At 40.9% G+C, this 20471-nt stretch overlaps 3 protein-coding genes across 4 annotated transcripts in view; all 3 read right to left on the bottom strand.

Moving 5' to 3' along the window:
- The window catches only part of LOC142379991 (synaptosomal-associated protein 25-A-like), a 42711-nt gene extending 40883 nt beyond the window's left edge, over positions 1-1828 (bottom strand). For both annotated transcript variants that reach the window (XM_075465431.1, XM_075465440.1), the window contains exon 1: positions 1701-1828. The gene's annotated coding sequence lies outside the window, so the exon portion shown is untranslated. The remainder of the gene's footprint in view (positions 1-1700) is intronic.
- Positions 1829-4855: 3027 nt separating this feature from the next.
- lrrc28 (leucine rich repeat containing 28) lies at positions 4856-9538 on the bottom strand. The gene is made up of 10 exons (XM_075465453.1): positions 9389-9538; positions 8634-8873; positions 8489-8529; positions 8360-8397; positions 8118-8255; positions 6968-7174; positions 6778-6880; positions 6303-6475; positions 6020-6179; positions 4856-5929 (listed from the first exon to the last, which is right to left on the bottom strand). The coding sequence occupies exons 2-10, from the start codon at positions 8799-8801 to the stop codon at positions 5860-5862; spliced, it is 1098 nt and encodes a 365-aa protein (XP_075321568.1). The 5' UTR covers positions 8802-8873; positions 9389-9538; the 3' UTR covers positions 4856-5859.
- Positions 9539-10720: 1182 nt separating this feature from the next.
- The window catches only part of igf1rb (insulin-like growth factor 1b receptor), a 47057-nt gene continuing 37306 nt past the window's right edge, over positions 10721-20471 (bottom strand). Inside the window, exons 12-21 of the mRNA XM_075465466.1 lie at positions 20318-20451; positions 19807-19966; positions 19603-19702; positions 19443-19513; positions 19121-19350; positions 18835-18942; positions 18269-18431; positions 17504-17633; positions 17264-17398; positions 10721-15987 (exon numbers count right to left, since the gene is read on the bottom strand). Coding sequence (XP_075321581.1) covers positions 15474-15987; positions 17264-17398; positions 17504-17633; positions 18269-18431; positions 18835-18942; positions 19121-19350; positions 19443-19513; positions 19603-19702; positions 19807-19966; positions 20318-20451 — 1745 coding nt within the window. The 3' untranslated portion in view covers positions 10721-15473. The remainder of the gene's footprint in view (positions 15988-17263; positions 17399-17503; positions 17634-18268; positions 18432-18834; positions 18943-19120; positions 19351-19442; positions 19514-19602; positions 19703-19806; positions 19967-20317; positions 20452-20471) is intronic.

Genomic DNA, 20471 nt, shown 5'->3' on the forward strand with positions numbered 1-20471 from the left:
AAAGTTGTACCTGCGAGACCACGCTGCTTGTGCAAAGTCAAACTTAAAAAGTGTAAGAAGTTCTTATTAGGCTACTTAACCAGGCAATTGTGTTGAACTCGTTTTGTGCGAAATTTAAAGTCAAATGACTTAAGTCAACACTTCTGTAAACAGCACTCACTGCAACTTACTTAATGCAAATTAAAAAAATTCAAATAAATCACTGAATTACCTGAAAATGCTAAACATTGTGAGCTTCTTGCTTAAACCTCAGAGGTGGGGCAACAAGAAAATGAAAGCTCTGAATGCAGCCCTCAGACAAGAAGAAGAATGCGTTCCTGTGTGGATAATGTATGTGTTTCCACTGTGGGACTGGGCAGGAGGCTGGTGGTAATTTCTCACTTTTTTTATGTTGGCGTGATGGGAGTGGGGTGTTGTTATGTGCCAGTGACAGCAGGAACCATTTCATCAATGGGAAGCTTGTGAGCCCTGAGTTCATGCTCATCGAAACATTTCAGCCCCAGAGCGTCTGAGAACACACCTGTTTCACATGAAGCCTGAACCAACAGCTAAAAGCTCACCAATCAGCCAACTAATATTTGGTTGGTTTTGGGCCAACTTCTTTTGGGCCTCTGTGTCTGGATGCTCATTTCCTTTTGTAATTCAAATATACATCTTGTGTACTCCTGGCTACAAAACAACTCCCTTCAGCCAAACAGAGACAACACACACGCGTTGACCTGCTTAGGACTCAGCCTGAGCTCTTTGTCCTTACTGACATTAAACACAAGTGCGGAGGCAGGACAGGAAATAGGGCCAACAGTTTAGACCAACAGACCTAAACACTGGAGAATTGCCTGCCATAAACGCTGAATACATAGTATTAAACAGAATGTCAGGGGGTGATGAAACACATCTCTGGGTTACTTTGAATCTGAACCATAAACAGCCTCCTGACACCGCACAGATACTGTTCCATCAGGCAAAACAAAACAGCCTTTATCGAAGCACTTGATTTCATCTACTGTGTCCCTCCCAAAGGAAACGATAATCGTTCAGCTTCAGATCAACTAGTTCCAGGTGTGTTCACGGCTTACCTCCACCTTCTGTTCCGCTTCACAAACAGATAACCTTCCTCATCCACAAGCGAAGTGTGGCTAATTTCCCCTCACTTACATAAAGAGAAATCAGTAAGTATCTCCTTCATTTTTCTCCTGGATGTGACAGTACAGTTTTACTACCAGCTGCCCTTTAGCTTCCTCTGAGGCTTCCGGAGCTGTCCGCGGTGCTGAACCTGTTTCGGCTCTAAAACCGCTCCTTACAACCCTGACAACAAGCAGCTACTTTAATCTTCTATTAAATCTAAAGCGGGGACACCGGTCCAAACAGAACACGTCCAAAAGTTCGATCCTTCCAGTGGTTAAATCGAGAAACAACTCATACTACTGCAACGTCAAAGCAACAGTGTTCCCATTTCCCCTCGGATTTAACTTGGAGAGCTTTATAGAACCGGTCAATGTTGCCATGGATATCAGTAAAGTTGCTAAAGAAAGCTCCGAGTAAGACAACATGCATCCCACGGTGGTAAACAAGCTGCTCGTGTCTAACTTTAAAGCCACGTATGTGTGAATAATAAACACTGTGTTGCTGTTGTTGTTGTTGTTTTTTTTTTAAAGTTAGTCAGAATAATCCAAACAGAGCGAGAACTTGGTAAAACCTACCTCTTTAACTTTCTCCTCCTCGTTGTTTTGCTGTGTGCACCTTGGAACAGTATGGAGATGTCTGTCCGCTCCACAGCTCCGTTAAACGGGACTGTCCCCGGTGGAAACGTACCACCCTCCCCCAACCATCGAGGTAAGCCTCGCGGATTTACACCCACGCCCACACATGCACTTCCTGTTCGGATTTTTACAAAGTACGACTTTCACAGGAGGACATGGTTTTTACTTCCAGACGTTTCCGAGGTTGTTGTTCTTGGTTAGTCAATTTCACAAAAAAAAAAAAAAAAAGAAAGAAAAGTGCCTCAGTGACACAGCCTCCAGTTATGTCAGAGAAAACAACAACAGTAAAAATAAAAATAAAACCAAACATAATAATAGTAGGGTACTCAGTTAATCTCTGGATGACAAACGGATGCTTACGAGTATTGAAAAAAAGAAACACAAAAAAACAAAAACAAAGCTGCTGTCAAAGTGGGGAACTATCTAAATTACCGAAAAAGTTTTCTCTCCCAAATAACCACTATTAGAGATTAATCAATAAGATTAACATCGTAGATATTGTTGAGATATTGAGTAGGAGTTGTTGTAGTTGTGTGATGGCATTAAAAACACGAACTGAGATGTTAAAGAATTTATTAATAGCCGCAAATATTCGAAAAGGATTGAACGTGTTTTTATTTGTAGAGAGACTGTCGACTTTTGTTCACAAACCTGTGTAGGGTTATGTATACAACTTCAACTCTAGCTGCAATTGTTAATAACTAAATAGTAGTTTAACAGAAACATATAATGTTAAATTGCAGTGTCCCCTCCCAACCCACCCCCTCTTTTAATCTGATGGTTAGGTCATAACTTCCTGCCTCGCCGTATTGAATGTGAAGCTGCTCACAAAATGGCCGCGCCCTCTGACGTCAGAGACAGCGGGAAAAGGTAGGGCAGCTCGGCCGTGGTTTTAGGAGACATGTTGACTGCAAGACAGACTTCAGGGAAGATGGTTATGTCCACATTTAACGGGCCGTTTGAGATAAAATATGAAGTAAACTAAAGATTATTTTTAAGCAAAATGTTCAGTTTTCACTTGTGCACTTAAGTTAAATGTGACAGTTTACTCAGAGTAAAAACAAATAAAGCCTTTTATCAAAATAAACTAAATATAAAGGAGATGCTCAGAAGATGTTTTCAGGACAGACATTAAAATTCAGCGTGAGAGAGTGGCACCAGAATAAGAGCTTTCGCCTGCGGTGCTCTTCACTTTTCTCCATCCTCTCTACACGTTTCACCTCTCTGCCATTGGTCTTAAAGGGGAAGTTCTGTTTTTTTAAACCTGGACCTTATTTCTGGCTTAAAATACGTTCATCTACTCACCGATAACAGTTTGGTGAAAGTCGGCGTCCTTTGGAAGATATTTAGATTACTCGAGATCCATGTATATCCGTATAACGGGAGAGAACGGGGCATAGACAATACAGCCTCTAAATTAGGCATTATCTGTCTTTATTTCACCAATACTTTAACCTGTTGGGACACACGCACACACCAGCACCACCACTTTAGACACCGACCCTCTTGAGGACTGGTGCCATTTGTAAAGATGAGCAGTTGGAAAATGTTGCGTCTCTCCCCTGAACTCGGTGCATTTTTACTCAGTTTATTTATGAAGCGAGTGCTGCGTAAACATTTGCACAAGACGAAGGAGATTTCCATTTTAAGAGCGGTAACAAAATGCAAATATGATCATCTCACTCAGCTCACGACACAGTTAATGCTGCACGTCAGTAATATCTACTGTATATGAAGGCTGCAGAGCACAGGCATGTGGCAGGCATGAGCCTGCTCATCTCCTTGTCAGTAAGTGTCCTTGACACGCTCCTCAGTGTGCACACTTGTTTGCCCCTGTGGTCCTTTGGTTTTTACTTAATAAGATGCATGAAATATAAATAGTTCCAAAACGACACTCTGAGAAACTATGATGACAAGGGGACATACTTTTCCAGCTCCATCATCTCCTCTTGGGAAACATTTTTCTGTTTAAAATGATTTTTGTCCACATTAGATCGTCAAGTTAGTTCAATGTAGTTTAATCTTTGCATGAGCTGGATTAGCCTTGTCCGCCTATAGCTACCGGCACAGTGAAGACACCATTAAAGGGATCACTCCAATGATCAAATAGCAGTCAGCTTGAGCTCAATGAGTCACACCCATACAGTATTGCCATTGATTGAATAAGTAGCGATTTCTCTCCTCAGGTCTTGTGTTTTCTAAATGACCGAGTTCAAATTGATGTACTTCAAGTTGGGGGTTCTGAACATTCATTTCTCCTCCTAAAACCATCTCACAGTTTTTGCTCAGCTCAACCTGCGATGATGGCTTTACAGTCTTTTAAAATCCTGCGTTATTGATTCTGTGCGTTTTCCCTGGAAGACGGCGATGTTGATGAATGTTTGAGGTGCGTGTGTTCCTAAGATGTCCCAGTTTATTGTGGGCTTTGTTTTTTTTCCGGCTTTGTTTTGCCTACCTCTTTTATTTGAGAATGGAGGGTGGGGATGTGTGTAATTCCACATGTGCAGTCAGCTGAGATGTGATATTCCCAGAGGGAGGGCACGGAGCTGAAGCATCCGCCAGAGATAATCACGGTTTTATATTTGCCTGAACATGCCATCGATCCAGGTAATGGAGGCACTTTGCTTTCTGCTCCACATCCTATTTTTTTTTATCAGGCCAACAGCGCCACAACAACAAATGTACTGCTCTCGCGTCTCTATGGACAAACTTCACGTGGGGAACGGCAGAAAGGAAGTTTAGGCTAAGTTTTTGAGCAAGCACTGTGGGAAATAGATGGTAAAATAGAAAAATTAAAGATATAAAAAAGAAAAGAAAAAACAAAACTGCTGGTAAACTTGGCTCAGAACCCTCTGTTTAGCGGGATGTTTCTTTGGAGAGCATCCACGCCACTGGAAGCTGAGGAGATCTACTGCCCGGACCTATGTACACCTGCAAAGCTGCAGTCATCACACCATTAACCATTCATATGATCTCTAAGTGCCCAAACAAAACCAAAGACAACTTACGTTAAACTCTCCCGACAGTCCTCTTTTGCAGTGCTGAGAGTTCACGTGCAAATTTTCACCTGGTGAGAGGTACAAATTCACTCAAAGTCAAACATCAGTCAACGTTTACTGCCAAATGCAACACAATCAAAACAAATGACAAAGAACAATTGTACGAGACAATCACACAGTGTCCATACGTTTTACTTCAGATAATGACAGAAAACAGACTTCAAAGTGAGGGAGTCCGTGGATATTTAAGTGCCAAGTGTTTTGGCAAAAATTCAGCTTTTTGGCTCGTGTAACTTGTTTTTTAGAGAGCTGTTTTAATGCTTGTAATGATCTGCTTTAAACACATAAACTTCTGAAATGTTGCTCCAAAACATCAAATCTAACTGACAAACATAAATCATTTTATTGAGGGGATCTTTTGGAGACAGTGTTATTATAATGACCGTGGCAGTGACATCATGCAGTAAAATGTTGCTATTTCTACAAATATTCACTGCATTCATTGTCCTGTGAGCCTTGGGAATCTGGCTTCTGTAACAAGTTCTTATACCTACTGCTGACAATAACAATTATTAAACACATGGACGCTATCTTAAATAATAATCCTTCAAATATTCTTTAGGAATCAGTAAAAACAAACCACACTAAATATGTGTAGACCTCATAGATGAACCCACTATTAATGCAATGTGTCTGCAACAAGAAACTTGCATGAATAAATGACTCCAAAATTTCACAAAAGTCAAAAGATTTGCTCTTAAAAAGTGCTCACGTGTGAGTAGGGAACTAGCTAGTTCAGGTCTTATTCTGTTAGTAAAATGACGCAGTGGTGTGTTGTTCACTCAGAGTAGTTACTAAGGATATCGAGGAACGTCGTGTGGTTTAAGTCTTTGCCCAGAGAGCTGAAGTGTAACCAAAAGAGCAGTGTGTCAGTCATCCGTCCGTCCCGACAAACATCTGCACAGGACACTTCTATGTGCTCCCTTTAATTGTGATGAGGCACAGAGCTCCTGCACAAGGTCCACCGTTTACTGCCTGGTGACAGATGACGGGACATTAAAATATCTGTCACCCTCACGAGTGGAGGCAAATGGAAACTGTCACCCCTGAAGGTCAAAGGTCCGAAGGCAGCGACTGGAGCAGCAATAGGCCACAAAACTTACGGCTGTCCTGAAGAGGGGAGAACGAAAATGTCAGAAGAAAGGAAGGGAGGGTTGGTGTATAAGCAAGAATGGGAAAAAGTGGGAATGTTTTCCTGACCTGCGGTGAACTCCTGCCAGGGCGGTGTCGCGAAGGGGGAAAAGTTTGGGGTAGATGATGGTGAACATGGCTTGGCTGCAACGGTGACAGTGACCCAGGGGGAAATGCAGCAGCTCCATCAGGCTCCTTGGGAGGGTGATGGGAGGCAGCAAGCTGAGGTCTAAAAGTACAACATGGAGTAACAGGGAGTATCTGTAAAATTATTCAGTGAAAGATTTTCACTAGTTAGATGATTAGCCACCTCACATTTCCATTTTCTATAAATGGAGTACAATCTCCTCACCTGCTGGGCGGTGGTGGTAGAAGCTCTGCAGAGTCCTCATAGCCAGCTCCTCCAGGGGAACTACATTATCCGTCTCTGAGCCGATTACCTTCACTTCAGCTGGCAGCCCCACCAGAGCCTCACTCAGTACCTCACCCATATCACCCTCCAGTACTTGAGATGATACACCACACCTGTGCACAGCCAGCAAACACAGATATCACCCATCATGGCTGCAGGTGTTATTTTCATTCAGATTCTATGAATTTCTGTGACATGTGATGTGTGTGTCAGGTGTGGGCATGCAGGCAAAAAGATAAGCATGCTGTGATGATCCAGCTGTTGCTCCATAACAATCTGCTTCCAATGAAAATCTCCTTCTGACTCGTACACCTCAGACAGCCCAAAGATGACAATGAAGACAGTGTCCTACGGTGAGCTGGATACATCGGTCGCTTTTTTCTAAACAATATCTGAGCTGTAGAAGGTGCCATACCCGCTGCAGCCGATTACTTTATTGTACAAGTAGGACGGGAGGCCTCTCAGGTCCACATTGTTATCCACAAACACAAACTGCAGCTCTCGTGATCTGCCCAGATCTGAAACGCACACACAAATGATTAACGTTGTATCTTTCACCAAATGTAGAACAAAACAGGAAATTACAAATAGGGGAGTATAGTGACCAAGTGGTAGGAAGGTCAGCCGGTTTGCGGCCATTGAAAGCTGGTTGAGGCGGTGCAGCCAGCAGAGCTGCCGGGGAATGTGGCTGAGTTGGTTGTGGTCCATTGTCAGATTCTGTAGGGAGAGGCAGCGGTGCAGCCGATCCGGCAGAGACGTCAGCTGGTTCATTGCCACATCAAGAGTCTCCAAATCCTGCAGGTCACCGATCTCTGTAGGTGTTAGACCGACATGAAAGAGAGACGGAAACAGGTAATACCAGATCAGATTTACACCATTTAAAAATTTTTTTTTTTTACCCCTGAAGGCATGACTAAATCTTTTGATGCAATTGAACAGTTCAGAAAGCTTACAGTCAAGTACAATTTGATATTCAACCTGGAATATGTTGCTCTGTCATTTTCCCCTTTGATTTGACAGAAGTAATACGAAGTAAGTCAAATACCATAACAAAAATAAGAAAAAAGCAAAGGACGCAGGGTTCTTGTATGGCTGCATCAAATAATGGCTGATTCCCGACACGTCTGAGTCACTCATCAGACTACAAAATGTAACAGAACATTAAAATGTTAGGCTGCACAATAACAGGATTATGTTCATCCTGAAGAATAACATAAAACAACAGTAAGAGATACAATTTTAGAATAATTAACAAAAACAATTATGGTTTCCCCGTGTGTTGTCGACTGATGGGAGTACAAGCTCCTGCCCACTGTGGTTGAAGAGCTTTGTGGCCCTCTGCTGGCAAACAAAAATCTTAAAACTCAATTCACATGGTCGTCTCTCACACAGAAAACAACAGTAAATGGCGAGCCTGCAAAGCACGGCTCCTTAACAGCAGAAAATGCAACAACTACAAGTTACTACTGATTGTATGATACAGCGAGAAATATAAATCTGTATGGATGTGAGCTGTGACACAACAAATATGCATTCAACTGTGCCGTTCATGTCTGTTCAAACGTCCTGTTTCACTCTTTTTACTGTTGAAACACCAAGAACAAGAGACTTTTTCAAAGCTTTGTCTTTTAGGCTTTTATGTAGAATATGGCCCGTCTTAATATGATGGTACTACATAAACATTATTTCATTTTAACTGTATAATTGTGTTTAGAATCGTAACAACAAGGCAATTTGTCAACTGCGTTAATTTACCTGGAGGAAGAGATTTAAGCTGGTTATTAGACAGCCTCAGGTGCCGTAGAGACCTAAGGCGGCCGATCTCTGGACATAGGAGCTGGAGGGTGTTATTGCTCAGGTCTAACGACTGCAGCCTGGCCAGGTTTCCAATAGCTGGCAATGAAATCAATAGAACGCTTTATCTTCAAGCAAGTAACTAATTATAGTTAACCTCTGATAAGTACTAGTGTAGTATTATGACAAAGCAGAGAACTTACCTTCTGGAATAAGGACTAAGTTGTTTGAGTGCAAGTACCTTAAATTCAAAAGAAAAAAAAAAATAGTTATCCAAAATGGCAAAACTATCAGCATCTCAGCAAGGCAATACAGCTTAGCAGAATACTCACAGTTCAATGAGATTTGGGAGCTTCTGAGCAAGATTGTCAGGCTGATAATGACAGAGCAAAAGCAGAAATATTTAGTAGATTTACAGGAAATAAACTTGAGTAAAGTTCTCTCATGGTTAAACAAGACAATAACATGTATGGATACCAGTGTAGTGAGTGAGTTTCTCTTCATGTATAGTCTCTCCAAAAACTGCAGTCCTTCATCTTTCAGCAGCTCTACAGGGAAAATATTCAGGTTTTTGTAGTTCAGAAACAGGTTTTTGTGGCGTTCCTGCTTAGCCATAAATATAGTCTCGTGAAGTTCAGTTGCCATTTCTGAGGGGACCTCTCCTCCCCTATGGAGGAGACTTGGCAATGTGTGCTTCCTTTATGGCATTACTCTTTCCTAAGAGAGAAACGAACAGAAGCATTACATGGCAGCAGTGGATAGTCCCGCTTCAATCCTGAAAAAAAAAAAAAAATCCTACACGGAAAGTTTTTAAGCCACTGCATCACCTACCGTCATCATAATGTTACAGAATGACTATGACAAGAATGTGGCAAAAAGGCCTAAAATAAAGAATAGTTATATTTGTCTTTGCGGTCCACGAGCAAACTGTTGACATTGGGGACAAGTAGGTCAGAACTGTTTACCTCCTGATTAGGAGATTTTAAGTTGTTTTACCACTTGAAATCTCAGCTAATAGAGGAAAAAAAACACAAATAAAGCTACGTTTTCCGGTGGTTTTACCGATAGCTCAGACAAACAGCTTTGTTAGAGACATGACACATCGCTAAAGGTAAGTGAAGAATGCAGCATTATGATGTTGACTCCAGTTAGCTTATAATTTACGAACATGTCATAGCTGTTAGCAGCATTAGCATGCCAGCTAATGAACGTTAACACCAAAAGTAATTTACCTTAGTTATGTAGGACCATTGTTAGATATTGGTGGATGCCACTACCTGCTTAATGTGAAATGCAACTTTGGAAGCACAAAATTGCCAAGTAAAAAAACGACCGGGGAGCAACACTCATCTATCGTAAACAGCAACGTCACTGCCGTGTTTCCGGTCAGGTTCTTCTTCGTTTTCCAAATTCAGGGCTGCGAAGCTGTGCGGGTACTCTGCTGCCACTAGCTGTTAAATCGTGAGCTGCACTAATCGTTTGTAAAATAAAGAGTAGTCGTACATTGTAGCATTACAACTCCAACAATGTTTTTTACCATCGTAATTTCATCTTGTGAGGGTCTCCATAGCTGCTGTGTATTACTTTTTGAATAGTAATATTCAATAAACCCGTCTTGAATATAGAGATTCTATAAATTACGAATTTTCTAAAAATGTAATCAGTGTATATAAATATGAGGTAAAGTTCATATGAATATAAGGCAAATTGCATGCAATTCAGACCTTTAATCAAAACTTTAGAATGACAGTAGCTATTTGAAAATTGTCATCACTATCATTTTGCATCTTTTTAACAAATAGATTTAATCGTAAAACTTGAAGCTGCTTAATTCTGAAACTATTTCTTTCAGCTTACAAATTAGGCAATGCTTGAGAAAGTTTACCCTGATTTCAATAAACATCCAGTTGGAAGAGTGTATTAAAGTAATCCTTTATGTTTGTGAAAAAGCTCAATATTCTGAAAAAAAAAACAAGAAAGAAATCAAGGCAAATCAACCCAAGCCATATAATTTAAATATAAAAACATCCTGTAAATATAAACATGAGGCTATTTTGATCAATATTGTATATTTACAACAGATATTTTGATGTCATTTTTCAAAGCCGACTGGACCTCTTTCTCATTTTATAAGTTGTCATATTTAAATTATTGTAGACTTGCTCAAATATGGCACACATGAAAAACGCAAGCAGTAAAGAAGTTTGCATACATTTTTATTCATCTTAAATCTTGTGTAGAAAAAAAAAAAGAATCAGAGAAATAGACATTCTCTTATCCTTCAGCCAATCATTTTCCCCAGTACTCAGAATATATTTATAAACAGGAAAAAGTCTTACAACAGCATGTACAAAAGAAAAACCAAAATGAAACCTCAGTCTAATAGATCATTTCAACAGAAATGCAAGACTCGGAAGGCTATGAATAATTTACACACTTCAAAATAAAAGTAATAAGTTGACCGTCAATGTAACAAAGAAAAGGGGAAAAAAGAAAGTTAAAAAAAAGAAAGAAATTTGATTGATTATATGTCAGCTTTGTGAGGTGTTCCAGTAGTTTAAAAAAAAAAAAAAAAAAAAAAAAAAAAAAAAGGCAAAACTCAGACCACAAACAGTGAAATACCCACCCTGACCTCAGAATCTGATTAGTGTGCGCTCGTTGGATGACAGGAGTCAAGGTCTGATTTTAGAGCGACTACTGCCCTCTAGTAGACCAACGGGGAAAACAAAAAAAGATCACGTGGGAAGATTTTTCTGCGAAGGATCACTCCTGAAACTTCTGCTCTGGATGTACAAAAAAAACCAAAAAAAAAAACAGCTCAAGACTAACTTGGCAAGCAAAAGTGAAGGAGAAGTCATAGTATTCGAGTAAAAAAAAAAAAAAAAAAAAAAAAACTATCTGCTATTCCATCTTGTGCTCTTTCTCTTGCAGCTGTACATATTTAGAAGGAAATGTACTGAATAAGCATGTTTGTTGAAAAATTAACCTCCGTTACTCATCACCAACGAGAGAAAGTGTCTTTTCTTTTAGTGTCCGCAGATCACTGAGAGAGGTCCCATAATGGCTTTAGGAATGTCACAAAAGGTCGTGATGGGTCACCAATTTAAACTGCCTCTCTGAAAATGCGTAACCAACGAGCCGTCAGTTAGCAGAACGGGAGGGGAGGTGAACTAAACCATAACCGAAGAAATGGCTGAATGTCAAACTTTCTCAGTGGATTTCATGCCAATTATCAAATCAATAACATGACATCTAATACAGGTTTTAAAATATATAATTGTTGTCCCCTGGCTGATGGCATCTACAGTGCTCGTTATAGTAAGACAAGTCTGCTAATTACCAACATGGTGTCAGGCGTGAGCAGTACACAGAAAACAGAGGTAGGTGGTGAAGAGGAAGGGGAAAAAAAAGTCAGTCAAACTCCAAAGAGCAGTATAATTTGTCATTCGACTTGAATGGCCCGAGCTTCACCTGGGAAATACTCTAACAAGAGCATGGAGGTTCGACAGCCATCTTTCACGCCACCCCACTTTCAATCCTTCCAGAGCACTACTTCAAGGATGGTTTGTGGTTTGAATTTGACCATGATAAACAGCACCCGTGAGATAGTCATCACAGCCTGACAACAGATGAGAGGTTTTGTTTTCTGTACACGTAAAATAGACTGGAAAAGAAACAAAAAGTGAGGTAGATGGATGGGAATAACAAAATCTTCCCCCAAAATAGCAAAAGAACATAAAATATTAGGGGGGGGGGGGGGGGAATTATACAGTGATTTACACTTCACAAAAAAAGAAAATAAATAACAAAGAAGCATCTGGGAAGGGAATTAAACTTTACGAGGCAAATAAACCTTTCAAATGTATTCCATGTGGACCACTCTGACTATAGTCAGTTCAAATGCTCATCTGGCGAGTTCATTTATTAAACCTCAATAAAGCGATCGAATGCTCAAATGTGGATCTCCAGTTACAATTGGCTCTTTGACCAAATGTTTAGGTTTAATATTCTCCAAGGGCCTTAAAATGTACTCCTCTAATGAATCCTTGTACAGTCACTCAAGACATCTTAGTGTTGCAAAAGCATTTTAAACAAAACTCAAACTGTAAATAAGATCATACTACTCGGCCCAATTCACTTACAGAAATCTTCAACAGACATTTGAATATGTTATTAAACATGAAAAAAAGAACTAACGTTAGCTCCTCCGCCAACATACAAAAGAAAAAAACAAACAAACAAAAAAAAACACCCTTGATTCAAGAGAAGAGTTGGTCTGAAGAAAATTGAAATTACCAAAAAGAAAAAAAGCCTTTCTGCTACATTAAAATAAATTCTATTTTGCATTTACTCTGTACACGTCTTGAACCAAGTATACACAATTCAAACACAGAGGAACCATGAAACTGACATGCAGCAAAGGTTTATCAGACAATTACGAAATAAAACTAACTGTATACCTTCCAAACAGAATTGTAGTAGAACAAACAGTATGATGACATCATTTTATCTTTCATTAGCCAATTTTAGTTTTCACCTTCATAGTTTTCTTCTTTTTGATTAACGGCTCACATTTTGACATTTATCTGCTCTCAATTGTCCCAACACATTTCCTGTTTTATACGCTTGTGATATATCCATGTTGGTGTACAGTATTATCAGGACAAGCGCTTGTCCAAGGTTTTTTTTTCGTACTTAAAGTGACATGAGCGGATTATCTGGCTAGCACGCTTACCTGAAAACAAACAGTTTAAGAGGCACTGCACTTAGAAACAGCCAACGTTCAGTTTTTAATCCAAATATAAACCAGTTTGATACTAATCCTTTTACATCACTTATGAAACACTTGTTAATAGTAGCTAAAGCTAAAAAAAGTTAACCAGTTAACACAAGTTAAGAGGTTCGGAAATGCCTTTCTTTTAGACATTACATTTGTCTACACCAGGATTTAGACCAAAATAAGTTTTGTTATCCCAAGCATTTTGTCTAAAACAAACACTCTTGGCAACATTCATTTTATAACTTTAAGGCATTAGCTTGGAAACCATGTTAGCATTGATTTTACTAGCTAAAACTTAGCTTCTGTTACAAGTATTAGCGATGTTAAAATTTCAAACTGCTCCGACAGCATTATGTACTACAGGGAATGAAGGATTGATATTATGCACTGGCGTGGTCTTTACACTCCTAGGTGACCGGGTTGAAAGACAGAAATGTGGCTAGGAGAAAATGGAGAGCAGACACTTGATCAAATGTTAAACTATGGAAATGGGGAAGAAAAAAAAAAAAAAAAAACTAGAATAGCAAGGGTAATCGTAACAGATACTACATCACATCGAAATATTTTAGGATGAATTTGAATAATTTCACTTAAAACATTAATCACCGTGTTCGGTTATATTTTGAAATATGCCCACATCGTACTTTTTGTCAGTGTTTAGGGATCCACACAAGTGCAAGGACAAAAAAAAAAAACTGAGACCACTTGTAGTTTCAGACTGATAACAAACACCCCTCTTGTAATACATAAAAAAAAAAAGACGTAGAAAAAAGAAATTCTTTAATAGTTAGAGCTTTAACACACAAAGCAGACTGGGTGTCCTCTGGGATAAGTCCCAAAAAAAGTAGGAAAAAAAAAAAAAGATAGAAAAGAATTTTAACTTTTCTCTTTGACCTGAGATTTAGTTAGGATGCTAGGCCTCTGAATCTGATGATGGAGAGGTGGTCCGTCCAAACCTTAAAGGACAGATATCAAAGCATCCCAAGAGGACACTAATGGTCACTGGCACCATCACTGTCCTTTAATCAGATGCGGGGAAGTTACCGGTGTTTCGAAACACAAGGCAAATTGTCGTACCTTTTATGCAATCACAGAAACAAAACCAGCTCAGATACACTTTACACAAGAACAAGCATTCAAAAAACCAACAAACAAACAAACAAAAAAAAAAAAAACGTAGTGGAGACGTTCCAAGCTGAATTCAACCTGAAGAAGTTTTTTTTTTCTCTTTTTAATACATAGATATCGACTATATTACAACCACAAGAGAAATAAGGAATAGCAGCTTCTTTCTGTACATGATGAAAGTCTCCAACTGTATAAAAGTTAGAAAATTGTCAAACAAATGGTGTGTACATAAATGCTCTGCCCACGTAGAGATGTCTTAAATGTTGTAAAGTATTGACAAGTCTAAAAAAATACCTGTTTGTATACAACAAGGATGCCTCCGAACTCACACCGAGAGACATTGTAGATCTTCTGTTCATATTTATTTTCCTCTTCGAGCTCCTTCCTCTGCAGTCCTTTGTTTTTTTTTTTCCTTTTTCAGTTTTTTTTTTTTGGAGATTTAACCTAAACATAACAGCACTTTGTGAGGAGAAGTGGCTCAATTTCAGATAATGAGATCAGAGTATTCGCAGCGATTTGAAAGAACCAAAAAAAAAAAAAAAAAAAAAAACTGTAGATAGCAACCAGCAGTAGAGGTGAAATGTTGCCATGTGGAGGGAAGGGGATGTCCATCTGATTGCTGAAAGAAGGGTGTAGTGGCAGATCAAAGTGCTTGTGTTTGTTTCTGCTTTCATTCTCACGGTGGTGTGTAAGAGAGTAAACGGGATAGAGAATCTGAAAACAGTACAATTTTGGCAATAAATTTGGCAGAGCTGACCTTTCTCCCTCTGGTTGGTTGTTTTCAGCGGATCGGCTGTTGAGACGGCGTTACACTGACATCCAAACTGCAGAGCAGCCAGGCTAACGACGGACAGAGAGACCTTTTTTGAAGCGTTTCCTCTTCATTAGATATGCTTATCATTCTCACCAGAATGCCCGTTCAAAAGCAAACCAAACGCCAATCGTTTATATAAAGGCCGACACATTTTGTTTCTCCATTTGGAGGCACATAAAAAAGTAACAAACAACAATTTATAAAACAAGTTCAGCCACAAAGAGAGAAAGAGCTCACCAAAATGTTTTTTTTTTTTTTTTATCTTTTTCCTTTCTTTTCCTTTTTTTCTCTTTTTTTTTTTCTTCAAAGTTTTGTTGTGTTCATTTTTGGTCTTCCCACTCAGCAGCAGGGGCAGTGTCACATCTGACAGCCAGCTGGTAGAAACTGAAACTAGAGATAACATGAAAAGGTGTGTGGAGATACAACAGCACATGAACTCAATAACGTCTTTGCCAATGAGTAGCCACTTCCATGTGGTGGAGTAGGTTTTGCTGTATTGGATTTAAAAAAAAAAAAAAAAGATCCCACCCACTGAGACGTGGTTCTTCGGGGCAGTAGGTGGGGGGTTTGCAGTCTGGTGGGTGTGTGTGTCCGATCAGCAGGCTGAGGACTGCGGGAGAGGCATGGCGCGCTCGTTTTTGCGCCCTCCGTTCATGTGCGCATAGGGCGGCAGTTCGTCCAGAGACGGCCGCATTGTGACGCCTGAGCCAGCCCCGAGCCCCGACCCCGCTGGAAGGCCCGTCTCCGAGAGCCCGTTGGCTGCCTGCTGGCTGGAGGGCTGCTTGTCCATGACGGCACTGGATGTGCAGGGAGAGGAGGGGGAGCTGGGGGCTAGTGATGGGGTGGGTGGGGCCTCCGGGCTCGGGGAAGGAGGGGTCTGTTGGGGAGTTTGATGTGTGGTAGAAGGGGCATCCAGAGCAACGTCCTCCGTGTGATCTAGCTTGTCAAGGTGGAGCTGGGGAGTTTCTGCTGGCTTGTTATCGGCGCTGTAGTAGAAACTGGCCTCTCTGAAAGACGGCTCCAGCTCTTCCTTTAAGCTGCCGATGATCTCCACAAAGGATGGACGCATTTTAGGATTGTACTGCCAACACATTCGCATCAGCTCGAACCTGCATACACACACACACACACACACACACGAGCACTGTTAACAACATGTCCTCCTGTAGTAATAAGTCTATCCAGAGGAACTGTGCGTTCCCACAGAGAAGCCAATATTCACTTTTGCCAAATGTTTCATTTCTGATGCTAAAACAGCGGTATGAATATTAAGCCTCTGAACAGTTGTCCTGGAGACACAAATTAGTTATACAGACCAAAATATGCTTATTTCTGTTGTAAATAATCATTGGGATTTTTAACATGGGGGTCTGTGAAGATTGACAAAATTGGAACCAGCCTCAAGAGGCCATTTGATGAAGTGCAGCTTTTAGTAATTCTGTTTATTTTCCAACCCAGGAGGTTGCTGTTTGACATGCACTGTGCCAGGCTAACTGTCTTCTGGGGGTAGGCTAGGAAGAGAGATCAGTGGCTTAGCGAGATATGTTGATATGAAAGTCAGAATGTTCAATGTCATGACGTGGGGGCTTTCTTTTAACCTGGTTAGATCACCGAGGCTGAACTCTAGAGCAGGTCATATTCACAGTTTTGGATTTAGTCGTCTGAAAAAAAAGCAACAACGCTAATTCTTATCCTGATGGTATCCCTTACAGAAAAACTTTGCTTTGATTCGGTCTGTAATTTATGTAGTTTCCACAGGATTATGGGACAGTGTCAGAGCTAAATTCACAACTATCTTTTTTTTTTTTTACTTTTTTTACAGTACCCCCCCCCCCCCAAAAGAATAAAAAATAAAAAATAAAACTTGTATATTCATAAAAATATGATGCTGGTGTTATTACTTACTGTAAATGCTCTTAAGTATAGATCTAACACAAAGCCACCAGTTAGGCCTCATAATACTAGTTAATATACTGCCATTAATAATAAAATCTACTCATATATATAAAAATGCTCAAAATGATTATCAAATTGTTGCTGTAAGAGGAGAGAGCAAACCCTGTGACTTCAGATTTGTTATCCTCATGACTTCATTCGATGCATCCTCAGTGTTTTCTCACCCGTCGCCAGATTTGTCTGTCACGCTTACAACTCTTTTGATGTGGATTTATGTTTGGTCTGTTTCATATTAAGCACAAATACATCACAGAACACAGACAAACTCAAACAAGCTGAGAATGCGTTGGGCCCTGCAATGCTTAGCGGATTTAGACTTCAGGCAATAAGCAGCAGAACCGCCGCACCGGGTGGAGGGAAACGTGGGAAACAAAGACAGGAAGATGAGAGCATCGTGTACGTTTCTGCAGAGTAGTGTATGTATCTTACAGCATGTCTGGACAGTTCTGTGGCTTCTCCAGCAGTCCTCCCTCCATAACAAAGCGCAGCACTTGTTCATTGGACAGACCTTGGTAGGGCTGCTCTGACAGAGTGGCAATCTCCCACAATACAACCCCAAACGACCTACACAGTGGGAGACAGGGAGGAGGCAAAGAAGTGCGTCTTCCATTATCATCGCGGCATTTAATTTGGAGACGGCACTGTGTGCGTTTGCGTACGCCTGCTTACCAGACATCCGAGTTGGTGGTGAAGACACCGTCCTTCAGAGACTCGGGTGACATCCAGCGGACGGGGAGCAAACCTTTACCACCTTTGCGGTAGTAATCCGTCTCATAGATGTCTCTGGTCATGCCAAAATCTATCCACAGGCACAAAGATAGGTACATGTGTAGCCACAGGAAGGGAGCAAAGCAGACACAAAGTATATAAAAACATCCATCACATTTGATAGTAATGATTCTAACAGTTTTAAAAAGCTGGACTAAAGTTAGCCACATTTTCAAGCCAAATACTGAGTAGAAGTTTCTTCAGACTTCTCTGTAATTGCCATCTGTTGTGTGCATACTGCAAAGGAAAGCACCATTCTGTGAGATTATAACCCCAGAAATAGTACATTAACCACAGTGTCCCTTGAAGAGCCTTCCGGACCAGTTTTTATAGACATGTAAAAATGCAAAGCTCCTTAATCGCGGCCCATCGTTGTAACCACAATTGTCTAGATGATGGTCTAGATGTTTTCAAGCCCCAAGAAGACCCACAGTTCTCACATAACAAATGGAAATATCAGCCTGCAATACGCCCACAGTGAAAAGGCCAGCGCTGAATCTGTGTAAACATGTTGACAACACAACAACGATACTGTGCCTTCAGGGTTCCCTTTACTGGGATTAAAGTTGCCCTGATGATTTTGGAGCTTTACAGTTTGCCTGCAGTTGCATTTACGCCTAATTAGCAGGTTTCCCAACTCTCTGCGACTCATGACAGTTCCTTTACCTCCTATTTTGACTGTAAAGTCCTCGGCCACCATGCAGTTCCTGGCTGCCAGATCTCTGTGTACAAACTTGTTGGCGTTGAGGTAAGCCATGCCGTCAGCGATCTGCCCGGCCATCTGAAGCATCTTCTTCAGGGGAGGGAGAGACAGGCTCGACCACTGCTGCTGCACACACACACACACACACACACACACACACACACACACACACACACACACACACACACACACACACACACAAAGAAGGAGTAAGATCCAAACCAAGAGCAGATTACTGCACTTGGACTTGAAATCCACAGATCTCAAACCTACCAACAAGCCGTTGTGAAAAATTTGGAATTGGTGCAAATTGAGGTCACACAAAAAGATTGTGTCTGCTCCCTTTACTGCATTTTCAGTTGAGTCATCTTTGGAATAAAAGCTGCTTGTGGTATTACATTTTCAAATACTCTTCACTTAAATTTGAGAGTCAAAATCCTGTACATATATACATACTTTAGGTCTATTACGTCTCTAGGTTCAACTCCACCCCTATTTTCTGTAAGGTGTCATGACAACCATCCACTACCTCTTTCGGTCGCAGCGAACGCAAGTAACTCTTCAGGTCTCCCTTTGTCATCAGCTCCATGATTACCAGAGTAGGTTGGCCCTGAGAGACCACTCCTAGGAGACGAACCTGCAACGAACAAGATGAAGAACCGACTTACACATGTCCCCAGGAAACTGAGCTGACCTGATGGCTCTTTGTCACTGTGCTGACTATAGCATTAAACTGAATAATCTGTTCAATGATGTACAAAGCAAAACTTCTCCTGACTGCCGTGTATGATCTTTAGATATATTTTGATACATACCACGTGGTGACAATTAAACTCCTTCATGACAGAGGCTTCATTTAGAAACTCGATCCTCTCCCTCATGCTGGCTGACTCGTTGACGGTCTTGATGGCAACACGTGTCTCTGGTTCATCTTTGACCACGCCCTTCGCTACGCCCTCGTACACCATGCCAAACGACCCTTGGCCAAGCTCTCGACTCAGGGAAATCTTCTCCCGAGCCACCTCCCACTCATCTGGTACATACACTTTAACACAGAGCGACATTTTCTGTAATGCACATCTTTGCAACGGCATTTGCAATTTCCACTACTATACATTTCACACACACATCACTCACTTTCCGCAGCACTGAAATACTCTGGGTTGACCGAGGCATACAGGACTCCGTTTCCAAGCCGGTCGCTGTTCCTGTTAAAAACAAAAAGGAATTTGCATTCTGCATTTTGTCGTTTGCAATCAACACATTTGTATGTAATAAAATGATTGCTGGCACGCACCTTTTCTTGTTAAGAACAACCAGCACTGTGACCAAAAAGCAGATTAAGAAGATGATGGTGATGGGAACAAAGATCATAGCGTAGAGGACATTTTCGTATCCTGTCGAGGTAAACAACTTAATTATTCTGACTGCATTTATGTGCTCTTATAAAACAATGCTGCACAAACAACTTTAATGGTGCATGACAGTGTGTGCGTCTTACTTTCAGCCACATAGAGATCCAGAGTGTGTGTCCAAGAGCCGTTGCCAGCCAGTGACGTGGCTCTCACTCTGACCGAGTAGTTTCCTGGACTCAGGTTGGACAGCCGAACGCCCCGCTGGGTCTGATACATTTGTCGAGATACACACTCGTGCTTCTCGGGCTGAGTCGCACACAAAAACAAAAAAAAAAAACAATCATGGAGCAAGATTTGCAAAATCCAAGTTGAACAACTGAAGGTCTCCTGTTTTTAATTTGTAGTTTTCTAGTTTACAGAGCCAGACACATTCTGCCTCAATACTAATAAATAATCGTCACATATCTGGTTGCTGGAGCAGAAGAGAGGCCAACATGCACTTACGAAACCAATCTGCAAGAAATTGCTGTTTCTTTGTTTTTTGTGACGTAACTTACTACTCTGTCCTGCACTTGAAATGAACTCTTTAACTCTTGCGAAACAATTCGAAATAACTAAAAAAAAAAAAAATGGATACATATGCTGATGCTGTCCTACCTCAGCGGCCAGTTTAAACTTGATCTCATACATGAGGATGAGTCCGTTAGGGTGAGGTGGCTGTGGCCAGCGCAGAAACACCCAGTCCTCGTGGCCCTCCCAGGTCACAGGACCTGGGATGTCATCAGCTTTTTCTGGAGAGCAAAAGAGAAGA

This window comes from Odontesthes bonariensis, chromosome 1 (genome assembly GCF_027942865.1).
Source record: "Odontesthes bonariensis isolate fOdoBon6 chromosome 1, fOdoBon6.hap1, whole genome shotgun sequence".
In the NCBI taxonomy this organism is placed as follows: Eukaryota; Metazoa; Chordata; class Actinopteri; order Atheriniformes; family Atherinopsidae; genus Odontesthes; species Odontesthes bonariensis.